General features: G+C 44.1%; 1 protein-coding gene across 3 annotated transcripts in view; it reads left to right on the forward strand.

Annotated features, from left to right (window-relative positions):
* Positions 1-24925, forward strand: part of Trpm1 (transient receptor potential cation channel subfamily M member 1) — a 133922-nt gene that overhangs the window by 69673 nt on the left and 39324 nt on the right. For 2 of the 3 annotated variants that reach the window (XM_008850607.1, XM_008850606.1), the window contains exons 7-17: positions 1973-2147; positions 3132-3255; positions 3989-4061; positions 4898-4998; positions 10296-10457; positions 11365-11499; positions 12472-12522; positions 15668-15808; positions 16663-16692; positions 17500-17786; positions 20009-20237. In XM_008850607.1, the coding sequence (XP_008848829.1) occupies positions 1973-2147; positions 3132-3255; positions 3989-4061; positions 4898-4998; positions 10296-10457; positions 11365-11499; positions 12472-12522; positions 15668-15808; positions 16663-16692; positions 17500-17786; positions 20009-20237 (1508 nt within the window). Of the gene's footprint in view, positions 1-1972; positions 2148-3131; positions 3256-3988; positions 4062-4897; positions 4999-10295; positions 10458-11364; positions 11500-12471; positions 12523-15667; positions 15809-16662; positions 16694-17499; positions 17787-20008; positions 20238-24925 lie in introns of those variants that run through there. The other variant, XR_001872857.1, reaches the window with a different exon arrangement.

Below are 24925 nucleotides of genomic sequence, written 5' to 3' on the forward strand. Positions count from 1 at the left end.
GAGCAGGGCAGGGACAGCAAAGGGGGGCTCAGTGGTCACCTCCACTGCGCAGAGCTTCAGGAAGCCCAGCCTGAGCCAAGAAGAACCAGCTCTACTCTGTTTCTGGAAATGAAGGTGACTTGACCACCATATCCCTGAAGACAGAAAATCCCAAGCCTTGCTTGGCTAGAAATCTCAAGGAAAGAAACATGCCATCCTGATTCATTTTTTTAGTATCTCTTGTTCAGGGCTTGACCCAAGGCAGACCTTCAATGCTTTGTTTGTTGAAATGAACTTAACTGTAATTCTTCCAGTAGGAAACAATAGAGTTGTTCAAAAATACTTAGGCTTCCCTGACTATGGGAACGCAGGGTAGAAGGGAACCAGAGCTTCTGAATTCATTCATTGAGATGCTCAAGTCTTCTAATAACATGTACTGGCAGATTTTACTGGAAGCTCTTGAGCACCATGAGGCCAAAGGCCCTTTGCTTACTTGCTACTTGTTAATGTTGATCATACCTACAGACACTTGGTAAAACATGCTCAGAAAGCAGTCAGCCCTGCATACTCAAGGGGTCTGCAGCCCAGGACTCACTGACCACATGTGGGAAAAAAATTCAGGAGGAGAAAAATTCCATCTTTAATGAATGTGTACAATTTTTTTCCTAGCCATTATCCCCAAGCAATACAGTATAACTACTTGCATAGTATTACATCATATTAAATATTGTAAGTCACCTAGAGATAGTTTGAAGCATATAGAAAGTTGTAGGTTCTGTGCGAATACCACACTGTTTTATATAAGGGACTTGAGCATCCTGAGCTTGGTCTTGGGGGATGGTGAGGGGTCCTGGAACAAGTCCCCAGTAGATTCCAAGGAACAACTGTGTAATCTGTCCTACCAGGCAGAGCTGAACTTTTGAGGTAGGCAAATTTTTCCCTAAGACTCTTCTCTGTCTTCCTGTTGTAGAATCTGAACTTCCCAGAAGTCCTATGTCACCTCCCGTTCCTAGAGCCCATCCTCTGAATCTACCACCAAAAATTAGTTTGCACCTACTATGTTCTTAAAGCCTTCTATTACTAAATTTTTATTAAAAGAGCAGAAGGCAGACTCTGGAACTAAGTCATCAGCAATGGGGTAATGGTGGTCTATATGTTCACCTTTAAGGTAATATATTGGCAGTATATCCCTTATTCAAACTACATGGGGCCTGTAGTGTTTCAGATTTTCAGTTTACAAGATTTTGAATATTTGCATAAGCCTTACCATTGATGATCCATAATTCAAATATTTGATACCAGAAAGGCTTTTGCTTTTGGACCTTTGATTTTCAGATTAGGCATGCTCAACCTGTATTACCTTACTCCAGGCCCTGAAGGCAGAAACACCAGCATACCTCCTTATATGCCTTAGGGCAAACATTTCCTTGTATTTAGATCTAGTGCTCCTTCAAGAGATAAGTGAGTCACTATGATTATTCTCCTTTGACAAGTAGCCCTCTGAGGCTCCTAGTGGTTTGGTCATTGGCCCAGCATTGTAATACTGAAGAGGTAAAGAATTGAACTGAGCTCTTCTTTGACTGATCCAGACCTCCTTTCACTGGGTCATTCTTTAGGAGACCTGGATGGGAATTTAGGCCACCTGGATGAGAATTTCAGACCCAGACAGGGAGTAAGGGAGGTAGGTGCTTTCTTAGCAACTTCCCATATCTCACCTCCAGGTGGCCCTGTGCCAGGTCAGTTACAGGAGTTGGGTGACATGGGAATGTCCTGGAGTTTGAGTTCTGAGGTTCTGGGGTTTGAAGTGAGGCTATGAGGGTTGAATGCAAAAATGAGCACAGTCAGTCCTTGCCTGACTTCCCTTGGTAAACGCTAGCACCACAGGGAGAACTAGGGGCTTGGCAAGTTTGTGCTTTTTGCTGTATTTCAGAATTTAAGGTGAGTAGGAGATGTTCTATGCTGGTGTGATCAGCGACTATGGTTTGTGTTGCAGGGCTGGGACAAGGTGTGCCCGTTGTGGGCCTCATGGTGGAAGGGGGCCCTAACGTGGTTTCCATCGTTTTGGAATACCTCCGAGAAGACCCTCCTGTCCCTGTGGTGGTTTGTGATGGCAGTGGACGAGCCTCAGACATTTTGTCCTTCGCACACAAATACTGTGAAGAAGGAGGGTGGGTTCTTAATGTCCTTTTCGTAGGCTGAGGAGAAGAGTTGAAGTGGTCTACTCAGACATTCCAGAAATGTTAACATCTTAGGTTTTGCCTCATCTCTCTAGTTCCCAAAGTCAACATGAGAGGGCTGTCAGGAGTTCCATGTTCCTGATGGGATTCTCTCTCTGGTGAATCCTGTCTTTGGTGACTCCCCTCTCTGGTGAATAGCTCTCTCTAGAACCCTCTATCTGATGAACCCTCTCTCTCGTGAACCCTCTCTCTGGTGAATGCTCTCTCTGGAACCACGTCTCTGGTGAATTGTCTCTCTGGAACTCCCTTTCTGGTGAACCCTTTCTCTGGTGAACCCTCTCTGGGGACTCTTCTTTCTGGTGAATCCCCTCTCTGGTGACTCCTCTCTCTGGATCCCCCTCTCTGGTGAATCATTTCTCTGGTAAGTCCTCTCTCTGGTGAATCCTCTCTGGAACCCCTTCTCTGGAAACCCCTTTCTGGTGAATCATCTCTCTGGTGAATTCATTCTCTTGCAATTTCATTTTTTTCATATTTTATTATTTTTATTTTATGTGTATGTGTGTATTGCCTGTGTGTAGGTAAGTGTACCCTTGTCATGCAATGCCCGCAGAGGACAGAAGAGGCTATCAGATCCCCTGGAACTGAAGTTACGGACAGTTGTTAGCTGCCATGTGGGTGCTGGGATTCTAACCCGGGTCTTCTGCAAGAACAACTAGTGTTCTTAACCACTGAGCCATCTCTCCAGCCCGCAATTTCATTTTTACTTACAAGTTTTGCAGCAGAGCTGGAATTTAGGATATTTTGAATGCAGTTTTTGACTGTGGCGACTTTTTTTTTTTTTGTCTCCTGTGTAGGAATCTCGTGCATTAGTGAAGTTTCAAGTCAAAGATACTAAATAGACATAGAGATGTCTGATTTACTCTGGAGCAGATTTAATGCCTTGCTTCATTTTCTCTCTTTGTTTCTTTTGAACAGGACCATAAATGAGTCCCTCAGGGACCAACTTCTAGTAACCATTCAGAAAACATTCAATTATAGCAAGACACAATCATATCAGCTGTTTGCAATTATAATGGAGTGCATGAAGAAGAAAGAACTTGTAAGTGTCTTGACTCTATTTCCAAACAAGTTCCATAGAGAGAGTTCTGTTTCCTTTTCTAATTCTGTCCATATGTTGCTTGATGGACTCTTCATACAGCTTACAAATCCATTCCAAACTGGCTGTGTCTGTGTGCACTTGATGGAAAGTGACAAGCCCACACAGAAGAGGGTCCCATGCATTTCAAGACCTTAGCAAACATGAGGTGATGTCACACTATGTCACTCAACCCAGAGATGCAAAACAAAAATTTAAAGTCCTGGAGAACAGGCATATGGTACCCCTTTAGATGTAGTTAAAAAGTCAAAGTCACTTCACTTTGCAAATGCAGTAACTGTTTCTCATTCCTCTTTAACTGTATTTATAAGGAATTGGCAGTCCTTGTTCACACATGATGACATCTTCAAAATTCTAGACTTGAGAATTTCCTGTTAACATATTCCCTCTAACGGAAGTAGTGGATTCCATTAGATACAGGGTTCATCAGCTCAGATGGCTATACAGATCTTGAGTGAATACCTTCCTCTTGAAGTGGGATAAAATCAGAATCCAGGCAAGAATTGTATCACCAAGAGCAACTCAGAAACTCCTGGAGATTGAAAACACTTGGTAATGCCTCAGCAGCTCTCAGCTCTGGTTCATGGTGCCAGTCTTTGTGTTGTTTTAAAAACAACTCCATTCCCCCTCTTGTTCTTTGCTTTGACTCTGTTTTTTCTCCACTCTCCTTTGCTAGGTCACTGTGTTTAGGATGGGTTCTGAGGGGCAGCAAGATGTCGAGATGGCAATTTTAACTGCTCTGCTGAAAGGTGAGGTGCTAGGAAATGATGACTCTTGTCTTTTCAGAACCAGGCTGGCCTAGGCTTTGCCAATAATCAGAACTCCTTCCCCTCCTCTCCTACAAGGGACTGTTAGTGACAAAACCCTAAGCCAGTCAGGCTGCCTGGGGTGACTCAGTAAGAGGTGTTAGAATGACCAGACTCCTCTGAGAGAATTTCTGTGGGGCTTGGGTTGATGGGCGCTCATGGGCATGATCTACCCAAGTCAGAGCCTTTTCCATCTGTAGCTGCTTCAATGAGTCTGATTAGTCAACACTGCATTCCACAGACCACTGTCCAATTTCCTGCATCACCTCTAACAATGAGCTGAACCAGGGGCTCATAATGAGGTGGGGTCCCCTATGGGAGACACATTTCCTCCCTGCCTCAGCTACTCTGGAGCACAGGCACAGGAGGAGAGAGGAGAGGACTCACTGTGGGCTTATGCTGGGCAAAGCTGCACTAGTCTCTGCACTGGCCAGGGACTGGTGGCCCTTAGCCTGGCCTGGCAGATGTCTGGGCAGTTGTAGGCCGGCTCTCCTTTTCACATGAGGGTCTTGAGTCACTTGGTTCCTCCTCTGTCCTTTCCAGGAAACCACACAGAACTGTCACAGGAAGAGGCTGCCTTCAGCTTCCACTCAGGAAGCTCTAAAAATTATAGTTCTTAGCTTGGGGTTTTAGTGGTAATTTAGGGGCAAGAGAGAAAGAAGGTGTTTAGTTTCAGACCGGTTCCCAGCCAGAAACTCTGAGTTCACTACCCAGCACCTGCCAAACCCTGAGGATCCAGATATGGAGTGAAAAACTGCTCTCACTTCTTCCCTTTCTAGGAACCAACGCATCAGCTCCGGATCAGCTGAGTTTGGCACTGGCTTGGAATAGAGTTGACATAGCAAGAAGCCAGATCTTTGTCTTTGGGCCACACTGGCCGGTGAAACTGTTTTTCCGTTTTTGTTTTTGTGTTTTTTGGCTTTCTGAGAAAGGGTCTCATATAGCCCAGGCTGGCTAAGACATGTAGCCCAGGCTGGTCTTGAATTCCTTCCTGATCCTCCTGCCTCTACCTTCCAAGTGCTGATATTAAAGACATGTGCCACCATGTCTGGTGAAACTGCTTTTCTCTTTATGCAATTCATTGTAACCTTGTACAGATGACATGTAGTGCATCCTTGTCCATGGTGTGGCTTTCAGATGATGTGGTGGTTCTGATGAGCCAAGGGGTAATCCACAAGATTACTGGAAGATGTTGCTGTTTAACTTCAAAGAAACCAAAGAAGGAACCACTATGGGCACTAAGTGTGCTTCAAGCTAGTCTGAGGAAATTAACCACCAAATCTTAATTGTCGCTGGTGAAAATGGGTTCTCACTTCCTTAAAGAAAAAGAAGAAAGAAAATAGCTCATTAAAATTAAAAACAATGCTTCCAGGCAGGATACTGATCTATGTTTCATGAAACCTTAGAGGCCTGGAAAACTCTGTGTCTGACGTGTATGTGATCACTGTGTGTAGTGTCTATGGTCTAGTGTCTGTGGTGTGGTTTAATGTATTGTGTGGTATGTCTGTGTGCAGTATGTGTGTGTAGTATGTGGATCGTGATATGTGGTATGTGATATAGAAATGTGGTTTATTTAGCATGTGTGGAGTGTGTGGAGCTATAACGTGTATATGTGAGTGTGTAAATGTGAGGCAGTGTACACATATGTAAGCTTTGTGCATGTGTAGAAGGGCATGAGCATGTGTATCCTATGTATTGTGTTTGTATATGATGATGCATGGGCATGGATGATGTGTATGGTTGGCTGGCAGTGTGTATATGTGTGTTTGTGTGTGACTAAGGGATATTTTGTGTGTTTGTCGTTGTGACACTATATCAAGGGGAGACATGGTGTATGGTTAGAAAGTGTGCATAAGGAAGGACAAAAAGTTGTGTGAACACACACACATGGTCCCACAATGCACCTGTATAAGTGACACTAAACTTTCTTCAATCATTCCTCAATTAAAGCAGCTCCTTTGCTCTAAAAATTAGAGCAGGAACCAATGACAGTCTAGAAAATCACTGGAGGATCATGAAGAAATAATCAGGACAGTATTTCCTCAACCCATATTTGAAGTTTGAAGCAAAATTCTCTGTTTGTGGATATGGTCCATGCCAATCCACATCTTTTTAAAGTATGGTGCACATATTGTCATACCCTATGTTGGGTGTGCTCTCACCTGAACTGCATAGAGAACTGTTACCTGCCTTGTGCTGGCTCTAAACTTCTAGCAGCACAGGATTATAGAATTGTTTTACCCCATTAATTTCCATCTGCAGAAATTCCCCCATGGTTTTGTTATGTACCCCATCTGCTCAATCCACATGCCTCTCATCCCAAAGCTCTAAAGTTGGCAGTTCTTGGACCAGGCAGCATGCTCCCAAAGGGGAGATGCCATTCCTTGTTATCTTCTACCTTACTAGACTTGGTTCACCATGTCACCCTATCAGGGTTTGAAAAACTCCAATTGTGCCATCTGCCTCATTTTCCTCATGACTGAAGCAAATGTCACCAACATTTGCCTCTCTCTAGCCTATCACTCTTTTCTTGTTCTCTGAGATTCCTCCAGAACATTCCATTTTTAAGCTATTGCAGTTGAAAGCTACCAATGACATCTAGTGCAAAAAGTAGACCACACCTACCTGTCAGCTGCTCTCTTTCGGCAGCCCCTAAAGCCCCTTCTCGGAAGTGCTGGCAACCTAGGCTGGAAATTATTCCTCAGAGATTACCAACAGAGCTCTTAAAATTGAGGAGTTACCCAAGAAACAGAGCAAGTGAACTCACCGGAGCATCTAGAAACACTCTTCTTATACCCAACCACTCCTCTTGAATCTTCTCACTGTCTTTAATAGCAAGGCCAGAGCCTCTGCGAACAGAGAGGCTATTTCTCATTTGCTCAGTACTTTTTCAAAGCTTTACACTTTTTTTTTCATTCATTTAACAAATATTGGTTGACTGCTTCTTGTGTCCCAGGCTCTTGTCCATGTGCTGGGGGCACAGGAATAAATACAATAGGCATATAAAGGCCTTTAGTAAACTCTTCATTGTGGCCTATGTGAAAATAGGGAGTAGGCAGGAAGTAGAGGCTAGTGTGGAACAAATAGCCAGTTATTGGATTTCAAGTCTAGGAGGTGCTAAGATAGAAAATGTGCATTGCATGAAAAAACATATGGAGGATTCAGGTACTAATTTGTAATGGAGTACCAAGAAAGACACCTTGGAAAGAACAGAATGGACCCTGATGCTGGCAGTGGATACATAGATGCTGCAATGGGCCATGAGGAGGAGTACCTTCTGTGCGGAGGGAAGGCCACAGAAGAACAGACTGAGGCAAGAAACAGATGGGCATTTTTGAGTAATCAACAGTGGAGGCAGGGAGGCTAGACTGCAAAGGGAGAAGCAGGTGACTCTGGTCAGGAACTGTGTGTGGCTGAGCCCTGAAAATAAAAATCTAGGACTGAAGGCTGGGACCTTAGGGCTGGGGGGACTCACAGGAAAACTTTTCTGTTTTAAGCAACAGTAAATATTTATCTCACAGTTTCTGATGGTCAAGAACACGGGAGTGGCTTTGTTGGGCAGTCTAGTCCAGGGGCTTTCCTTAGATTGTAGTCTATCTGTAGGCTGGGGCTGTGGTCATTGGCATGCTGGGGGATCCATTTTCGTGTGGTGTTCTCTAGGAGGCTGATGTTGGCTCTTGGCTGGTGACCATATACTCATGCATGTGGGGCCATCGACTGGAGTGTAGTTGACTTACCAGAGGCCACATCCTTAAGGAAAACTGACTCTCCCTCCCCCAAAAGTCATTAGCTGTTGATAGCCCCTCAGTTAGTGGGGGAGGCTCATGCCCCTCCCACTTCATGCTAGAATGTTTACAGGCTTGATCTTGTACAGGTGTTATGCAGACAACACTGTTGCTGTGAGTTCATGAGTGGAGTAGTCCTGTCATGTCCAGATGACATTGTTTTGCTCCAGTTCTCCCTAACCTCTAGCTCTTGCAATCTTTCCACTCCCTTTTCCTAATAATCCCTGCACCTTTGGAAAACAGGGGGATATAGACATTCCATTTGTGACTCAACACTTTAGAGATACTCTCTGCACTTTGAGCAACTGAGTCTCTGGGTTAACCACCATCCAGTGCACAAAAAACTTCTCTCATGAATTCTGAGGGATGTACTAATCTATACGTATAGAGAGATGAATTTAGAAAGCAGTTTGAGACTATGCCTCTTTAGCAAAATAATCATAGCAGATCTACCTCTGGGGCCTGTGAGCCCCCCAACCATAGGTTCTTGGCCAGATTTACAGTACTGGGCATATGTTTCCTCCTGTAGAATGGGCCATAAACCCAATCAGAAAATGGTTGATTGTCTCCATAACATTGGTGCCACCTTTGTACCCATGGACATAGCTTGCTACACCAGTCATTATTGTAGTTTACAAGGTTCACAGCTGGGTAAGACTATTGAAACCTACATAACATCTTACAGTACTCTGAAAGCTAACCAACAAGGAAGAAGCATCCAGGTCAGTACCAACTTGACTTCTCCATTTCCTGTGAGAAAAGTGTGTGGTCTCTTCAGTAATAGGGTCTTACCATCAAGTTCTGGTGGACAACCAAGAACAATAGCAATAGCTTACATTGTTTGGGACCCAAAACACCCCTGAACTACAACTTGAGAGGAGGTATCCCACACTTGGCACTGGGCTTTCTATTTGGTAACCTATGACTTCTGAGTTTTACCCCGTGTAGGTAACTTCAGTTAAACTCATGTGGGGCGTGTGTGTGTGTGTGTGTGTGTGTGTGTGTGTGTGTGTGTGTGTGTGTATGTGTGTATACATGCATGCATTGAAGAAGCTTATAAAATAGTAGGTTTCCATATGGCTTTTTCAAGCATCGATAATTAGCATAAATTTTCTCTCCACCCCAATCCTACCTTCCCATCCCTCTTCTCACTTAAACCTTCCTCATTCACCTTTTCTCCATTTTTAAGTAAATGTTCAGTGGTATTAAACTTTTCCTTATTGTTATAGAGACATTATCACTTCTAGAGTTCCATTCATCCTATGAAACTGAAATTCTGTAGCCACTGAACACCATCTCCCCATTTCCTTCAGCCCCAGACCCCCAACAACCCCTATTATGTTCCTGCTCTTATTAGTAGGATGACAGGTACCTTCCATGGGTAGAAGCATGGAGTGTTTGTCGTTTGGTGACTGACTTCTTTCATGTAATGTGGATTCATCACTTGGTGTATGTGTCAGCATGTGTCATAATGTTCTTCCTTTTTAGGACTGAAAAATGTTCTACTTTAGGCCAGGTGTGGTGGCACACACCCTTAATCCCAGCACTCAGGAGGGGGAGAGTTTGAGGCCAGTCTGTTCTACAAAGTGAGCTACAGACTAGCTGGGGCCACATAGTGAGACTCTGACTCAAAAAAATAAAGTTGTACTATGTGTATTAGCACAACTTATCCATTTAGCTGTCAGCAAGCAATAGCTAGTGTGAGTAGTGTTGCTATGGACACGGGTGTAAGATGTCCACTTGATTTCTTTCTTCAATTCCTTTGGAAGTATATCTAGAAGTAGAAGTGCTGAATTCTGTGATAATTCGATGTTTACTGTTGGGAGGAATCACTGTAATCATTTTCATAACTCTTGCATCACTTTACATTCCCAATCGCCATGTAAAAGTTTCTAATTTCCCCACTTTCTCAGCAACATGTGTTATTTTTTTTCTTTTTATCTTGTCAGTTTTTAAAACAAAGCCATCCTAATTCATATGAGGTGGTATCTCCAGTGATTTTAATATGTACTTCCTTGTGAAATTATGGATGTTGAGCATCTTTGATGGCCATTTGTATAATTCTTGGGAGAAATATCTATTCAAGTCTTTTACTTATTTTTGTATGGGTTATAGCTGTTGAGTTTTGCTTATGGGTGCGTATACTTGCTATGTACACATAGGTGCATTGTATGCATGAAAGTGACTCTGAGTGTGTGTGTGTTTGCACACTGCCATGTGTGTACTGCTTGTGTGTGAACATGTGTGAGTCTGCCATGTGTACATATGTGAGCATGTGTATGTACATGCTCTGTGTATGTGCATACGGAAGTTGGGAGGGTCAGTGTGCTTGTCTTAGGATGAGGGACAGCCTTGAATGTCTTTCCCCAACTCTGCTTGCTATGGATTGCAGCCCCTGGGAAGGCTGGCCCCTCCAGTGGACAGCAAAGCCACAGAGAAGAAGAAGCCACCAACAGCCACCACCAAGGGGAGAGGAAAAGCCAAGAAGAAAGGGAAAGTGAAAGAGGAAGTAGAGGAAGAGACTGACCCCCGTAAGATCGAGCTGCTGAACTGGGTGTGTGGAAAGACCTTGCTTGTGTTTCTTGGGATCACAGGACTGAATTGGCATCACCCTAGTCCTCCAGGGAAGGGGCATGCTTGTTCCCTTGGCTTCCTCCCCACCAGGACAAAAATATTTCAGTGGCAATAGCATGTTCACTGCAGTGCAGCTGTCAGTTTCAGTTGTCAAAAGACGGCACACTCCTATTTATGGAGCAAAGGTGCCACCCAGAGAGGAGGTCTGGTCATCCTGTTCAGTGGAGGCTTTCTCTACCTGGCAGACTTGGTGCATGAAGATATGAGAAACAAACCACCTAACTACAGTTCATGCAACAAAACCCTTTAGAAGATAGAGCCGGTGGTAGGGTGGGAAGGGGGATTGGGGGGTCGGCAGCTGCCTGGACTGAAGGTGGGTACCACCCGTGGTTTCAGGTTTCCTTGCTGCCCAGACACAGGCAAAACAGCCTGTGTACGCTGGTGGCCTGTGACATGGCCACACAGTCCCACAACTGTTAAAGGACATTCCTCAGTCAAGAAATCAGTGAAGAGAAACGGAGTAGAGCAACACTAGGATGGTTGTGATTTTCTATAGCCTCCTCAACTTATTTTAAGAAGAGAAAATCCTTTATAAACTTTGACAGAACACATAGGGACCAGACTGAAAAGAAAGAGGAGATGAGATGTGTTCACTCAACAGAAACAGTTCAAAGAGCTATGGGCTGACAGTAGCTCAGCATTGACTAGCACATGGAGGCCCTGGGCTTGATTCCCAGCGTTAACAACAACAACAAAAACAGAGAATAATGTTCAGAACATTCCAGATCCTAGGTGTTCAGAATCCCTTTTCTGAGATTTCTCCTCTGGGCCTCCTGCCTGGTCTCCTGGGAGGCAACTCATGGTCTCCCCTTCTGGATTTCACGCAGGTGAATGCCCTGGAACAAGCCATGTTGGATGCTCTTGTCTTAGATCGAATTGATTTTGTGAAACTTTTGATTGAAAATGGAGTGAACATGCAACATTTCCTTACCATCCAGAGGCTGGAGGAGCTTTATAATACAGTGAGTACAGGAGGAAGAGCAGAGGGGAGCTAGTTCTCAGAATATTTTTTATTACTGATTCATATTATGCAAAAAAATGTGCTCAGCTAAGTGTAGAATCACTGGGACATGGTTTCAGCTAAAAGGCCCATGGTCAGTGGCAGGCAGCTGTTTCTCACTTGCTCCTGGCCAGTCTGGGTTCACACTGTTACATACCATGCCATGCCAGCCAGTCACTCCAGCTGGAGTACACAGAAGTCCTTTGACTTTGGGCTTTCATTCTGATAACCCTATCTCTGAGGTAAAAGTAGCCTAAGTTGAAAAAGCTGCAGCTCACATAGTGAGAGATCACTAGCCTGAAAAAGATTTTGATTCAAAGAATAGTTTCTCCTGAAGGCTTGTGTGTTACTTGTGCAATACAGTAAAGTCTGAAAATGGTAAGGCAGAGGAGACTGCTTGCATTTACATCCTATACTTGGGAAGCAAGAGGCTCTCGTTTCCTAAGGTATCAGCAGACCAAACTGTTACCAGAGGTTATTAGTCATTACTTGGGACCCTTACATTTCCATGAGGCTGCAGTCAAAAATGTGGAACCAAATTCTAAAAGTCAGGAGCTGTGCCATGTCAGAATGGGAAGTATTTGAGTGAAATTTGCCTTGCCTACACTATTACAATTTAAGTTTTGAGAATTTATGTGTCCTTCCCTATTCTAAGATTGAAAGTGGCAGAAATGGTCCTCTCCTATGACTCACTGAAGTGTGTGAATGGTTAACACTACATTGTGCCTTACAAGGGGTTCCTAAAGTAATTCAACACACAGTATCTTACATACACTTGAATGTGGTAACCACAATTAATTGTGCCTCATGAAAGAGATCAATTGGAAATCACACCTTAGCCCTCACAATTTACTGATTCTATCCAGTGGGGTAGAATTTTGCTCCAAGAATCAAAGAGCAAAATGAGTATTATGACTGAATACTTCTCTTTCAGAGACTGGGCCCACCAAACACACTTCACCTGCTGGTGAGGGATGTGAAAAAGGTCAGTCTACATTTAATGATCTTTACCTGTTAGCACCTTTCACTAAAGTATTTCTCAAAAGCAATTTTCTATTTCCAAAATGTGTTATCTTCTTCCTATTTTAGACAGAAGGAACGAGTTGCTAACAAGAGTTTATTTATAATTAAAAAGAGAGACGAATTAGGGGATGGGAGATGGTTCAAAAGGTAAAGAAAGCACTTGCCTCCACAAGCATAAGGACCAGACTTCAAATCTCCACAATCTAGTAAAAGCTGGGTGAGCATAGTGGCCCATCTACAATTTCATTCAGAGTCAGGGATTTGGGGGCAAACTGAGAGTTCCAGGTTCATTGAGGGACCGTGCCTCAATATATAAGCTAGAGAGCAATCAAGGAAGACACCTGACATCAATCTTGGGCCTCCACACACATCTGTGCATAGACATGCAGCGAACCCACACACAGGTACAAATATGCATACACACATGCACAAATACCACACACCATTTGTACAAAGTAAAAAATAAAACTTAAAAAGAAGCCGGGCGGGCGTAGTGGCACATGCGTTGTAGTCCCAGCACTCGGGAGGCAGAGGCAAGTGGATCTCTGTGAGTTCAAGGCCAGTCTGGTCTATAAAGTAGACCAGCTTGGGCTACAAAGAGACCTTGTTTCAAAAGACCAAAAAAAAGAACCTTAAAAAGAGAGCTTCTTAAGCAGCTTTTAGACGCCACAGGACAGGAACACACTGATGACTGGATAGCACAGCACCAAGTCACCTCTTTCCCAAAGTACCGACAGGCTGGTCAGTGTTCTAGTTTGTTTCTTCATTGCTGTGACAAAATACTCTGATCAATACCAACTTGGGGAGGAAAGGGTTTATTTGGCTTATATCTCCTGGATCATAGTTCATCAGGGAACCCAAGGTAGGAACTCAGGGCAGGAACCTGGAGGCAGGAGCTGGAGCACAGGCCATGAAGGAATGTTGCTTACTGGCTTACTTCCCTGGTCCCTGCTTAGCCTGCTTTATGCAACACAGGCCCACCCACCTGCCCAGGGGTGGCACCACTCACAGTGGGCTGGGCCCTCCCACATCACTCAACAATCAAGAAGATGCCCCACAGACATGGTCACAGGCCAGTCCTATGGAGGCAATTCCCCAACTGAGGCTCCCTCAACCCAGGCGTGTCAAGTTGACACTAAAGCTATCCAGCATAGTGAGGAAGTCATGTGCCCAGTAGGGCACAGCAGGGGTTCTCAGCCTTTTCAATTCCTTCATTGCTGAGAGCTACTCTCCTCACTCTCTGCGGCTGGACAGCCCATATTCCTTTGGGATCTTGTACACTCTGTGTCCTGTCCTGTCCTGACATCTCTTACGTCTCGTCATCACAAGTTAAAGATTAGATTGTGTTCGCATAGGAGTGATCAATCTCACTAAAATGAGAGAGTATGGTGCTCTGTCAGATTCCTGGGCAACTTGGTCGTATTTCATAACAATATTCAACATTCATAATATGAGAATATGATTTATACAGAGCAGAATGGAAATCAGTGGATCTGGGATGCAAGGGACCAGAGAATCTGAGACCCTCCGGCCACAGCCCTTGTTTTTCACATAAATATTCTGAGCTCTCCCTCAAGACCCAGGTGGAAGACAGATTAAGAAGTGCAAACTTTCAAAAATAATAGTTATCCAACTTCAAGCCCAGCCATTTCACAGTTGAATGGCTTCAATAATCTCCTTTCTCCGAAAGTCCTTCCTCCCACCACTCCATTCCCTCTTCATAATCTCCCCCAATTCTCCCATTGAAACCTTCCCATGGTTCAAGCTTATTCCAAGAAACATAAATTCCCACTGTGCCTGGCCCAGGCCCACATCCCCTACTCTTTCCCAACACATTCCACCACACTCTATACTAACCTCATCTGACACTCCAGAGCCCCAGGACACTGTATTCTGTCTGAGCCACACTTCCTCACACCAACAACACTCTTTATCCCTCTCCCCCACCATCCCTATTTGATTCCAATGTCACCTCTTGGAACCATATGTACCCTACAACAACCCACACAGACAGCACCAGGCACTGCTCCTGTGCATGGAGCATGCTGCTTCACTGAGCTGCTTACAGCTTTGCTCCTCTCCCTCTCAGCACCCAGCTCTTCAGAGCAAGCTTGCATTTCCTTGTAGCCAGTGAGAAGTCCTTGGGCTAGGGTATATCTCAGCTGTATGCTTGCCTAGCATGCATGACACCCTGAGTTCAATTCCCAGCACTGAAAAATAGTCTAGTCCCACTAGTAAGAAATTCCCAACATGGTCAGTAATTGAACAAATACATAACTCATGAGCAAAAGATCCAGCCAGCATGGTCAGCCCTATCATAAAAGAACATGCAGTGGATCCCAGGGCACTGCCACCATTTCAACCATTATGAAATCAACCAAGCAATAAATACCCACAGCAAAAACCAAGCAGCTGGCCAGCTCTGACTATCAGCTCGTCCAGGACATGGGTGAATGGCATAATGCAAGCAGCACCTCTCTTCAGGTCAATCCTTCGCACCAGTGGAATTCTGTCCCAATAGACCCTCCTCCACGTTATTTAAAATGCTACCTCTTCAGTAACTCCCAGTCATGCCAGATAGTTCCTGGTGTTTGTATTTTACTGAAGACCTGGGAGCCTCCCCAGAAAATCATTAAGCACCATTAAGCTTTTGCTAGAGAAACTCCTGCCCCGAGGAACACTCTGGCCTCCCACAGTCTCCCACAAGGCCCAGTACCTCTGATACGAAATTTGGCCCCTCCCCTGAGGCTAGCTTCTCCACTGTAAGGGGCTGTTGAAGGTACTTGTCATCCAAACAAATCTGCTGGCATGTCAGTGGCACCAGACCCCTCCTTCCACTTCCACATACCAGCTACAGACCTGCCTATCTGGCCGTGGGTGTGCCATAGACCCTAGAGTCACTGAGTGTTTAACCCTCTCTTCTCAGTGGAAGAGCTTAAGCAGATTTCTGGGATGTGGTTTAACCTGTATCCCACTGCATCATATGGTAATGACTGAATATTATTTATTGCCCTCATTTGTTACAGTAACTCCCAAGTCACTACTAGAATGATGACTTATGCCTGAATTTGGGATGACATCCTCACTGTAAACTTTCCTTTTTACAGAGCAACCTTCCACCTGATTACCACATCAGCCTCATAGACATAGGACTCGTGCTGGAGTACCTCATGGGAGGTGCCTACCGCTGCAACTACACTCGGAAAAGTTTCCGGACTCTCTACAACAACTTGTTTGGCCCTAAGAGGGTAGATCTCATCAGGCACACAGTCTTCTGTGCTTCCCAGAAGGACATGTAGTTCCTTGATGTGCTTCCCAGTAACTCTGCCCATAGAGAGCTCAACTCTTCACCCATCTGTCCCAGTGTACACCTGCCCTTCCTCTGCCCTGACACCCTGCGCCCCCCCCCAAAGTAAAGCCTCGCAGCTTCACATGCAATCATCTACATCATCCCTTAGGACTATTTCAGGCAGCACTATCAAGCACGTCTGCACTCCCTGTTTGCCCACAGAGGCTTTCCTCCTGAAGCCTCATGTCTCTTCTCTCTCAACCCATCCTCCCACCTCACCACTGGAGCTGCTGTCATCTTCTAAAGCAAGGGACATGGCAAAAGCCAGAACTCCCCACTGTCCAGAAAACCATAGCCAAGCTCATGGCCACAGCAGCAAAGGTGGTTGTGGCCAGCTGTCCCACCCCACCACAATAGATCCTCTTCCTCCACCAAAGTCATATTCCTGGCTTGCTGTGACTCTTCTTCCTACGTGAGCCTGCCAAAATCCCACTCTTATCAGAAGTCCAGTGTAAAGGTCAGATCTGGGGAGAAGCTTTCCTTACCCCCACTCAACAGTCTGTTTTCAGGGAGCTTCTCTGGTTCCATTTGTGATGATACCATGTGTCTATATGTCTTTGCTAACTGAATTCTGCCGACAGACACAGTTTCCAAGCTAAATCATTTCTTCCTTGGATATTACCATTAATTAATAGTGATACAAAGTATTTAAAATCTATTATATCTACTACTAACAAAACTGATGCCTTACAAATATGATACCAACCGTTACCTGAGTAAACTAATTTTTTTCGTGCTTTTTTCATTATGTAGCCCAAAGCTCTCAAACTTCTGGGAATGGAAGTAAGTAGAATTGATTTCTAATAGTTTTATGGTATTATGGTAAAACATATGTAAATCTTTTAGGTTTATGTTAACACAAAATTAAGCAATATTTTCCACAAAAAAAAAATCCACTATACAACTCACCAAAATCTACTTAGATGAGCTGGGTAAATTATAAAAAAAAATTATATATACTTTTAAAAATTTGTGTGTCTGTGTGTATGTACTGTATGTGAGTGTATGGATGCACTTGTGTGTGCAGGTGCACAGGCACATATTTGTGTGTATGTGGGGGCCGGAGGCTGATGTCAGATGTCTTCCTCTGGTGCTCTCTATTAAAGCAGTTTCTCTAGCTGAACTTGGAGCTTGCTGATTCCAGCTACTCTACCTAGTCAGCTTCCCTGGGGTTTCCCCCATGTCTGCCTCCCAAGGGCTGGGATTACAGGTAGCTACCATGCCTACCCAGGAGAGTAGATAAACTGCCTTTATCTTTCCTGTGGTGTTATCTGCATTTCGTTTATGGGGAGGTTGTTTTGGGTGTTTGTTACACCTCCTCAGTTAAAGCCCAATGAAAAAAAAGAACTTGCTAACCCAGTGGGATAAGCTACTCCACTAGTAGATTTCCTTTTCAGTTCATTGATTTCAAATGGTCTACTTCAAAATGAGCATGTGTATTGTATTTTCTCAAAAGAGGACAGCGAGTGGATAGTCACGAAATCTCTTTACTGCTTCTAACATAAAGGTCTGCCATTCTCCAGTAACTCCTGAAACATTTGTTGCCCATTTAGAAGAACCATGAAAAACATGTGTTTTTTCTCCCTTCAGGATGATGAGCCTCCAGGCAAAGGAAAGAAGAAAAAGAAAAAGGAGGAAGAGATTGACATCAGTGTGGACGACCCTGCTGTGAGTCGATTCCAGTACCCATTCCATGAGCTTATGGTGTGGGCGGTGCTGATGAAGCGCCAGAAGATGGCCGTCTACCTGTGGCAGTGTGGGGAGGAATGCATGGCGAAGGCCCTGGTAGCCTGTAAGCTCTACAAGGCCATGGCCCAGGAGTCCTCTGAGAGCGAGCTGGTGGATGACATCTCCCAGGATTTGGACAACAATTCCAAGTCAGTGTCTAGAGGAAATCTAAGGACCCAGACTGACTATTATCCCTAGCGCTCTCCCTCTTCGGTAGGATGGCCATTGCACATCTCACTTAAGGATCATTGTGTTTAAGGCTTATTCATGAACCATTTGCCCTGCTGTCTGTCAGTATTTCTACTGCTGTCTCTCTGGGATGCTTCTGGGATGTTAGTGGTTTGGCTTACTACCTTCTCAATCGGACTTTTGAAGCACACTTCTGATGCAAAGGCAGTGAAATAAACTTCCATAAAGAAACACTGATGAGGTGTAAAACTTTAGCATCTATGCCCTGAACTGTGAATGCTGTGAGGATTTCTGTTTTCTCTTTCTCTGGAGCTGGGGCAGATGGCTAAAAGGGGCTAGAGTTTGGGGTTTTCTCTTCTCCCATGTAGGTTAGATATCTCACCCCCCTACCCCCCCGCACACTCTGGTTACCTCATTTCTCCTGCTAGGCAGAGCTGGGTGCTGCTGGATTTCAATGTGGTTTCTTTTCCCCTTTCCCTGTTGGAAGATGAGACGGGTCCCCTGGAGTCTGTCACATTTGGATTTGGTCACATGAAGCATTCAGCAATTAATTTATCAATTATAGCTCACATTTCCTAGGCAAGTCCTGGTTCCTGCAGACATTTCTGCTCCATTAAGCAATGATTCTGTGTATATGCCTGCCTAACCCTCCAGTCAGGGGCACAGTCTCCCCTGTGATGTCACTTCTCTGGTGGAATGAAGAAAAGACATTGATTTCCAGCTTGTTCAGCTTTTTTTTTTTTCCTATTGTTAGTAGACATGGACCCTTTCCAAGTTCCTTACATTCCAGACTGGAAATCTGAAGCCCAGGACAACTTTATAGGCATATAAACTTGAGGCAGATGCAGGCAGCTCTGCCAGCATCTTACAGCTTTGTTTTGAAGCTGCTGCTTTTGTTCTGGATTTGTTGATTTCTAAAATGACTAGTTGGCTTCTAAATGTTAGAACCCAAGGCTTTTTAGGGTGTGTTCACCTGCCTCAGGATTCCACATATAGCCCCACCTTGTAGACAGTCCTCTTTTAGTGAAAAGTCACCATGCCAGTGAGGACCAGGACCAGAAGGTACTGTAGACGACACACTCTTCTGAGGATAGGGATAACCATTCTCCACCACACAACTCTGTTTTATCTTCAGCTTCATAATTACAACAAAATCTCTGTAAATGGAGAAGTACAAAGAGAGGAGAATGATCACCATGTGGTCGGACTTTTAACCATATTTCATGACAAAAAACGTTGGGAAATGACTACAGCTATCATTAAATGTTTGAATCAGGATCATGTGGTAAAAAGAATAAACTCTATTCAAACTTCAGTTGTGCTACTTTCTCCACGCCCCTGGATCCCATCAGTGTCCCCCTTTAATAATTAGATATTCCTGCTCTGGGTCCTGTGACATTTTATCTCACAGCACTGAGCATGTTAGAGTCTCTTGAAATCATGTTTGTTGAAGTATTACACACTATACAAAAAGCACATTGCTTCAATGTGTGGCTTGATAACCATTCTCAAATGAAACACACAGCCATAGTCAGCACCCACATTAAGAATGAGAGGCTGGCCGGGATGTGGTGGTGCATTTAATCCCAGCACTTGGGAGGTAGAGGCAGGCAGATCTCTGTGAGTTCAAGGCCAGCCTGGTTTATATAGTAAGTTCCAGGCCAGCTGGGGCTATAGGGAGACCCTATCTGAAACACACACACACACACACACACAGACACACACACACACACACACAAACACACACACAAATCAGAAGCTGACTAGAACCCACAAGTTATCCTGGTTTTCCACCTGTTCCTGGATCCTAAGGGCAGCCACTGTTACAACTTATAGGCCCACAGATCATGTCTTTTCTCTCTGCCTCACTGCTCTGTGTATAGCCTGAGGAAAGGAATTTTGTCTCCTTTTGGCCTGAGACCCTGTTTAGGATCCATCTGAAGCTCTATTTTCAGGAAGAGCAGTCAGTCCCTATTCTGACTGACTGCAGAACCTGCTATTGCTGCCCCATCCCTACCCTACCCTCTGGTGACACATCTTGAGATCTTAGAGGACATTAAAACCACTTCCAGTTCTCTGTTCTGTGCCCTGTGGCTCCCCACATCCCCCATGGATGCATATGCCCAAGAAAGAGCTCATTGCCGCTGTGGTTTCGCTCCCAATGCCATCTTTTCCCCTCCAGGGATTTTGGCCAGCTTGCTGTGGAGCTGTTAGACCAGTCCTATAAACACGATGAGCAGCTCGCCATGAAACTTCTGACCTATGAACTCAAAAACTGGAGCAATTCCACCTGCCTCAAGCTGGCTGTGGCAGCCAAGCACCGGGACTTTATTGCACACACCTGCAGCCAGATGCTGCTAACCGACATGTGGATGGGAAGGCTTCGAATGAGGAAAAACCCAGGCCTGAAGGTGGGTGCTAGCGGCCGTTGGACTGGTAGTGATCACAGGTTCAAGAGATCCTAGGCTGAGGTCCTGTGGCTTATCTCATTGCAGTGGTTCCTCTCCATCACCCCTGCATGAATTTCAGTTACCCCAACTCACCTACAATCTGGAAATATTAAATGGAAAAATTCAAGAAATAATCAGTTCATAAGTTGTTTTGTGATGTTTCATTGAGATTTCTGAGGATCAGGAGGCTGCCTCAAGTTAGGCAAGTGCTTTGCCACTGAACTATATCCCAGGCCCTATGCATGAATTTTTAAATTGTACAGTGTTCTGAGTAGTGGAGTGAAGGCTCATGTGATCCTACCCCATCCTGTCCCAAACATGAATCATCTGTTTGCCTAGAATATCCACGTTGTGTACTGTACCCACCCATTGGCCACCTAATAGGTTATCAGATTAACTGTCACAGCATCACAGTGCTTGAGTTCAAGAAACCTTGATGTCCCTTACTAACATCCTTAAGGTGGTAATGTAAAGGAAGCACCGGGGCATACAGTTTAGGACCAATAGCTCTGGCATAGGTGACAATACTGCAGGACATGTAGGAGAGTGCACAGAATACATAGTAGGTGGTCAGTACCATCTGTGGTTCCAGGGATCCATGGGGGTGGTAGAACATATCTCCTAAGAAACCCTCCGTGGGGGACACTGTACCAATTTTAGTTTTACAATAAGAAACCTGAAGCTTGTTGATGAGGTAGCTTGCCTAGCCTCTTCACTGGTCATCATGTGACCAGGACCTGAACTGAGGTGGTCAGATGCTAAAGCCCCATGTAACAGGTGTGCCTGGCTTACAGAGCTCTTGCTTACAGTCTATGTTTTCTACTGAAGCCCACCATGATTGATCATGTACCCTGCACAGGCCACCGACTGCCATCAAAGCGTAGACCCACACTTTATTTCCATAATCCCCTCAGACTCTGAAACTGTGTGATAGTGTTTTAACTTGAGATGTTTTTATTACATGAGGCTTATGAGAGAATGTTTCAGGGAAAAAAATTGTTGTTACAAAACTACCAGATTATCTTGAGCAGTGATTTTGTTTTGGTGGTAACCTAACTATCGAATGGTAATATTATATTGATTTTATGAAAACTCTGAGAATAATGAAAAAAAAAACCAATGGATCCCCCTTATCTGAAATGCTTAGGGTCAAAAGTGTTTCCTTTTTTTCTGGATTTTGGACTGTTCACATAGACATAATATTTTAGGGATGGGATCCAAATCTAAATACAAAACTCATTGTTTAGTAGTTATTTTATATGAACAGCCTGAAGGAAAATTTTATTTGATAATTCTAGGGGGCCTGCATCTTGACTATAATCCATCATATGACAACAGGTGTGGCATTTTCCACTTATGGCATCATGCTGGTTTTAGATTTTGGAGCATTTCAAATTTCAGATTTTCAGATGGAGCACTCATCCTATATGGCAAATTGACTGACAAAAGAGTTTCCACTTCTTATAGCTATGAAGTTTTATACACACACACACATATATATAGCTACCAATTCTACATTCTACACTAATTGTTATATTAACATTATACATAAATTTGGATATTAACAAATAGTTTTAGGAAGACCAAGAATAAAAGCAGCAGAACAAGACCTTTACTTTCTCAGTTCCTATTGGAGGGGAGTTTGGAACCTGGAAAGTTTCTTTACCTAGTCTAACTATTTAAAACATATGAAGAGAGCTGATGATGTAGTTCAGTGGTATAGCATTTGCCTAGCATGTATGAGGCCCTGGGTTCAATCCCAGCATTGAAAAAGACTAAAAAATAAAATAAATGCACAAAGAAAAGATACATATATAAAACAGGCAAAGAGTCAGCCTATAATTCTGGCTGCTTGGGAGGCTAAGGCAGGAAGGCTACAAGTTCAAAGCTTGCCTAGACTACAGAGTGAGTTCAAGTTAGCCTGGACAACTTAGTGAGGCCCTGTAAAACAGGTCTAGGGATATAGCTTAGGGGTGGAGCATTTGCCGAGGATGCATGATGCCCTAGGTTTAATGCCCAGGACTGCCAAATAAATACAAAATAAATCAGGCAAAGGTTAAAATTATAATTATATGCTTTTGACATACCCATTCAAGAAAATTAATGAAGTAAACTCCCTTGTTTTATGATGCCCCATATGAAACCCATGTAGCTTAATGAGAGGCCATTAGACTGGATCAGTACAAAGAGTCAGTAAGACCTGAGAAGAAAGTACTTGAGAAGAAGAGAGAGCTGGGGAGATGGCTCAGTCAAAAAAGCACTTGACCTGCAAACACAACCTGAATTGGATCCCCAGGACTCATGTAAAGAAGGGCAGGCATGGTAGCATGTGTTTATAATCACAGTGCAGGGGACATGAGACACATGGATCCCCGGAGCTTACTGGCCAGACAGGCTAGCCTAATTGGTAAACTCCAATCCAGCGAGAAACCCTGTCTCAAAAAAACAAATTAGGCAGGTAGCTCCTGAGGAATGATAGCTGAAGTTGTCCTCTGGCCTCTACATGCTCTCACACACGTGCATGTGCACCCATACATACATGTGTACCTGCACACATGCAAAAACACACACACAAACATATACACAATCCAAAGAAAAGAAGAGAAATGACTCCAACAAATAGATTGCATGAATGACTAAGAAGTCACAGAATGCCTGGTGTCCTGGTTTGTTTCTCCGTTGCTGTGACAAAATACTCTGACCAATACCAACTTGGGGAGGAAAGGGTTTATTTTATCTTACATCTCCTGGGTCACAGTTCATCACTGAGGGAGCCCAAGGTAGGAACTCAGGGCAGGAACCCGGTGGTAGGAGTTGGAGCACAGGCCATAGAGGAACACTGCTTACTGGCTTGCTCCCTGGCCCCTGCTCAGCCTGCTTTCTTATGCAACACAGGCCCACCTGCCCAGGGGTGGCACCACCCACAGTGGGCTGGGCCCTCCCACATCAACAATCAAGAAGGTGCCCCATGGACATGGCCACAGGCCAGTCCAATGAAGGCAATTCCCCAATTGAGGGTCCCTCAACCCAGATGTGTCAAGTTGACACTAAAGCTATCCAGCACACCTGGGCTGTGGGGTCAGAGCAACAAATACTATTCATAATCCTTAACAAGAAAATAGAAGGGTAATCTAAATTTTAGGAAAAAAGAAAAACTACCCACAAAAGTTAAGATTTAAGAGTGTGATTCAAATTTAACTTTGGGATGCTTTAGTGACTGATGGAGCATAGAGAAGTGCTGATCAAAGGCAGCGGCTCTCCCTCTGTGGGCCAGGCCATCACTTCGCTCTCTAGGCAGAGCCCAGCGGAGTTCTGTAAGTCACTAAATTTAGCCTTGGAACACTTCATGCACAGTCTACTTACACTGAAGTGTTGTTTTTTTTTTTTTTATATAAAATACCTTCCGTTTCCTTCACTAAAGGTGTCATATTTTATTTACATATGTTAATTTATTATTATATTTTAATTTAGCAATGCATTTACTTTGGTTGTGTGATTGGTTTTTATGGTGCTGGAGATCAAGCCTAGGGACTCATCCACACTAGGCCAGTGCTCTTGCACTCAGCTAAACATCCATCCTGACTTTCTTGCTTTGAAATTTAGTTTTAGAACTTTGCTTTTCAAAGTCAGGATTATAGATATAGAAATGATTTCCATTTCTCTTTTAAAAAATCAGTGGCATTCTGTTTTTTGTTTGTTTGTTTGTTTGTTTGTTTGTTTTTTACTGCCAAGGCATCAATCACAGAAAAGCACAGATCATCAGAGCAGGAATAACACAACTCAGGCTCCTTGATTATTGATTGACAAGTTGACAAGTGTCAAGGGTCTAACTTTACATCTTTAACTATACAGCCAGTCTTCCATAGCCAAGGAATTCACATTCTTGAAATAGACAAAATAACATCAACTGTGTTTTTAGGGGCTGGCAAAATGGTTCAGTGGATAAAGGTGTCTGCTGCCAAACCTGATGATTTAAAACATATGGATGTGCCTAGATTATATGCAAATAATGTGTCATCTATGGACCATAAGCATCCACAGGTTTAGGTGTCTACAGTTGGTGAGGGAGTAACCAGGAAGGATTCAATTAACTAAGGAGGGAAGACCAATCCTAATTTTGGGTAGCACCATCCCATAGATTAATGGCACAGATCAATAAAAATTGCAGCTCTTTCTATACATTGTCTCAGATCAAGTTAATCTATGACCAAAATATGATTAGTGATAATATTGCTAATCATATAACTGATAATGTTCCACAGGGCCTGAGGCTTTTCTACTATGAGCCGCTGGACATCCTCCACCAGGACTACCCAGGCTACCAAGTCTACCCAGGCTACCAAGGCTATCCAGGCTACCAAGGCTACCAGGGCTACCAAGGCTACCCAGGCTACCCAGGCTACTGGACATCCTCCACCAAGTCTACCCAGGCTACCAAGGCTACCAGGGCTACCAAGGCTACCCAGGCTACCCAGGCTACCAAGGCTACAAAGGCTACCCAGGCTACCAAGGCTACCCAGGCTACTCAGACTACCCAGGCTACCAAGCCTACCAAGTCTGAGAACTTTTATTGTCCAGCAAGTTACAAACAAACAAACAGGAGCTTTGAGGATGTTTTTCAGGTTGTCTACATATGTTTTGCCATGATG

Source organism: Nannospalax galili, unplaced genomic scaffold (assembly GCF_000622305.1).
Source record: "Nannospalax galili isolate Female #2095 unplaced genomic scaffold, S.galili_v1.0 scaffold685, whole genome shotgun sequence".
NCBI lineage: Eukaryota > Metazoa > Chordata > Mammalia > Rodentia > Spalacidae > Nannospalax > Nannospalax galili.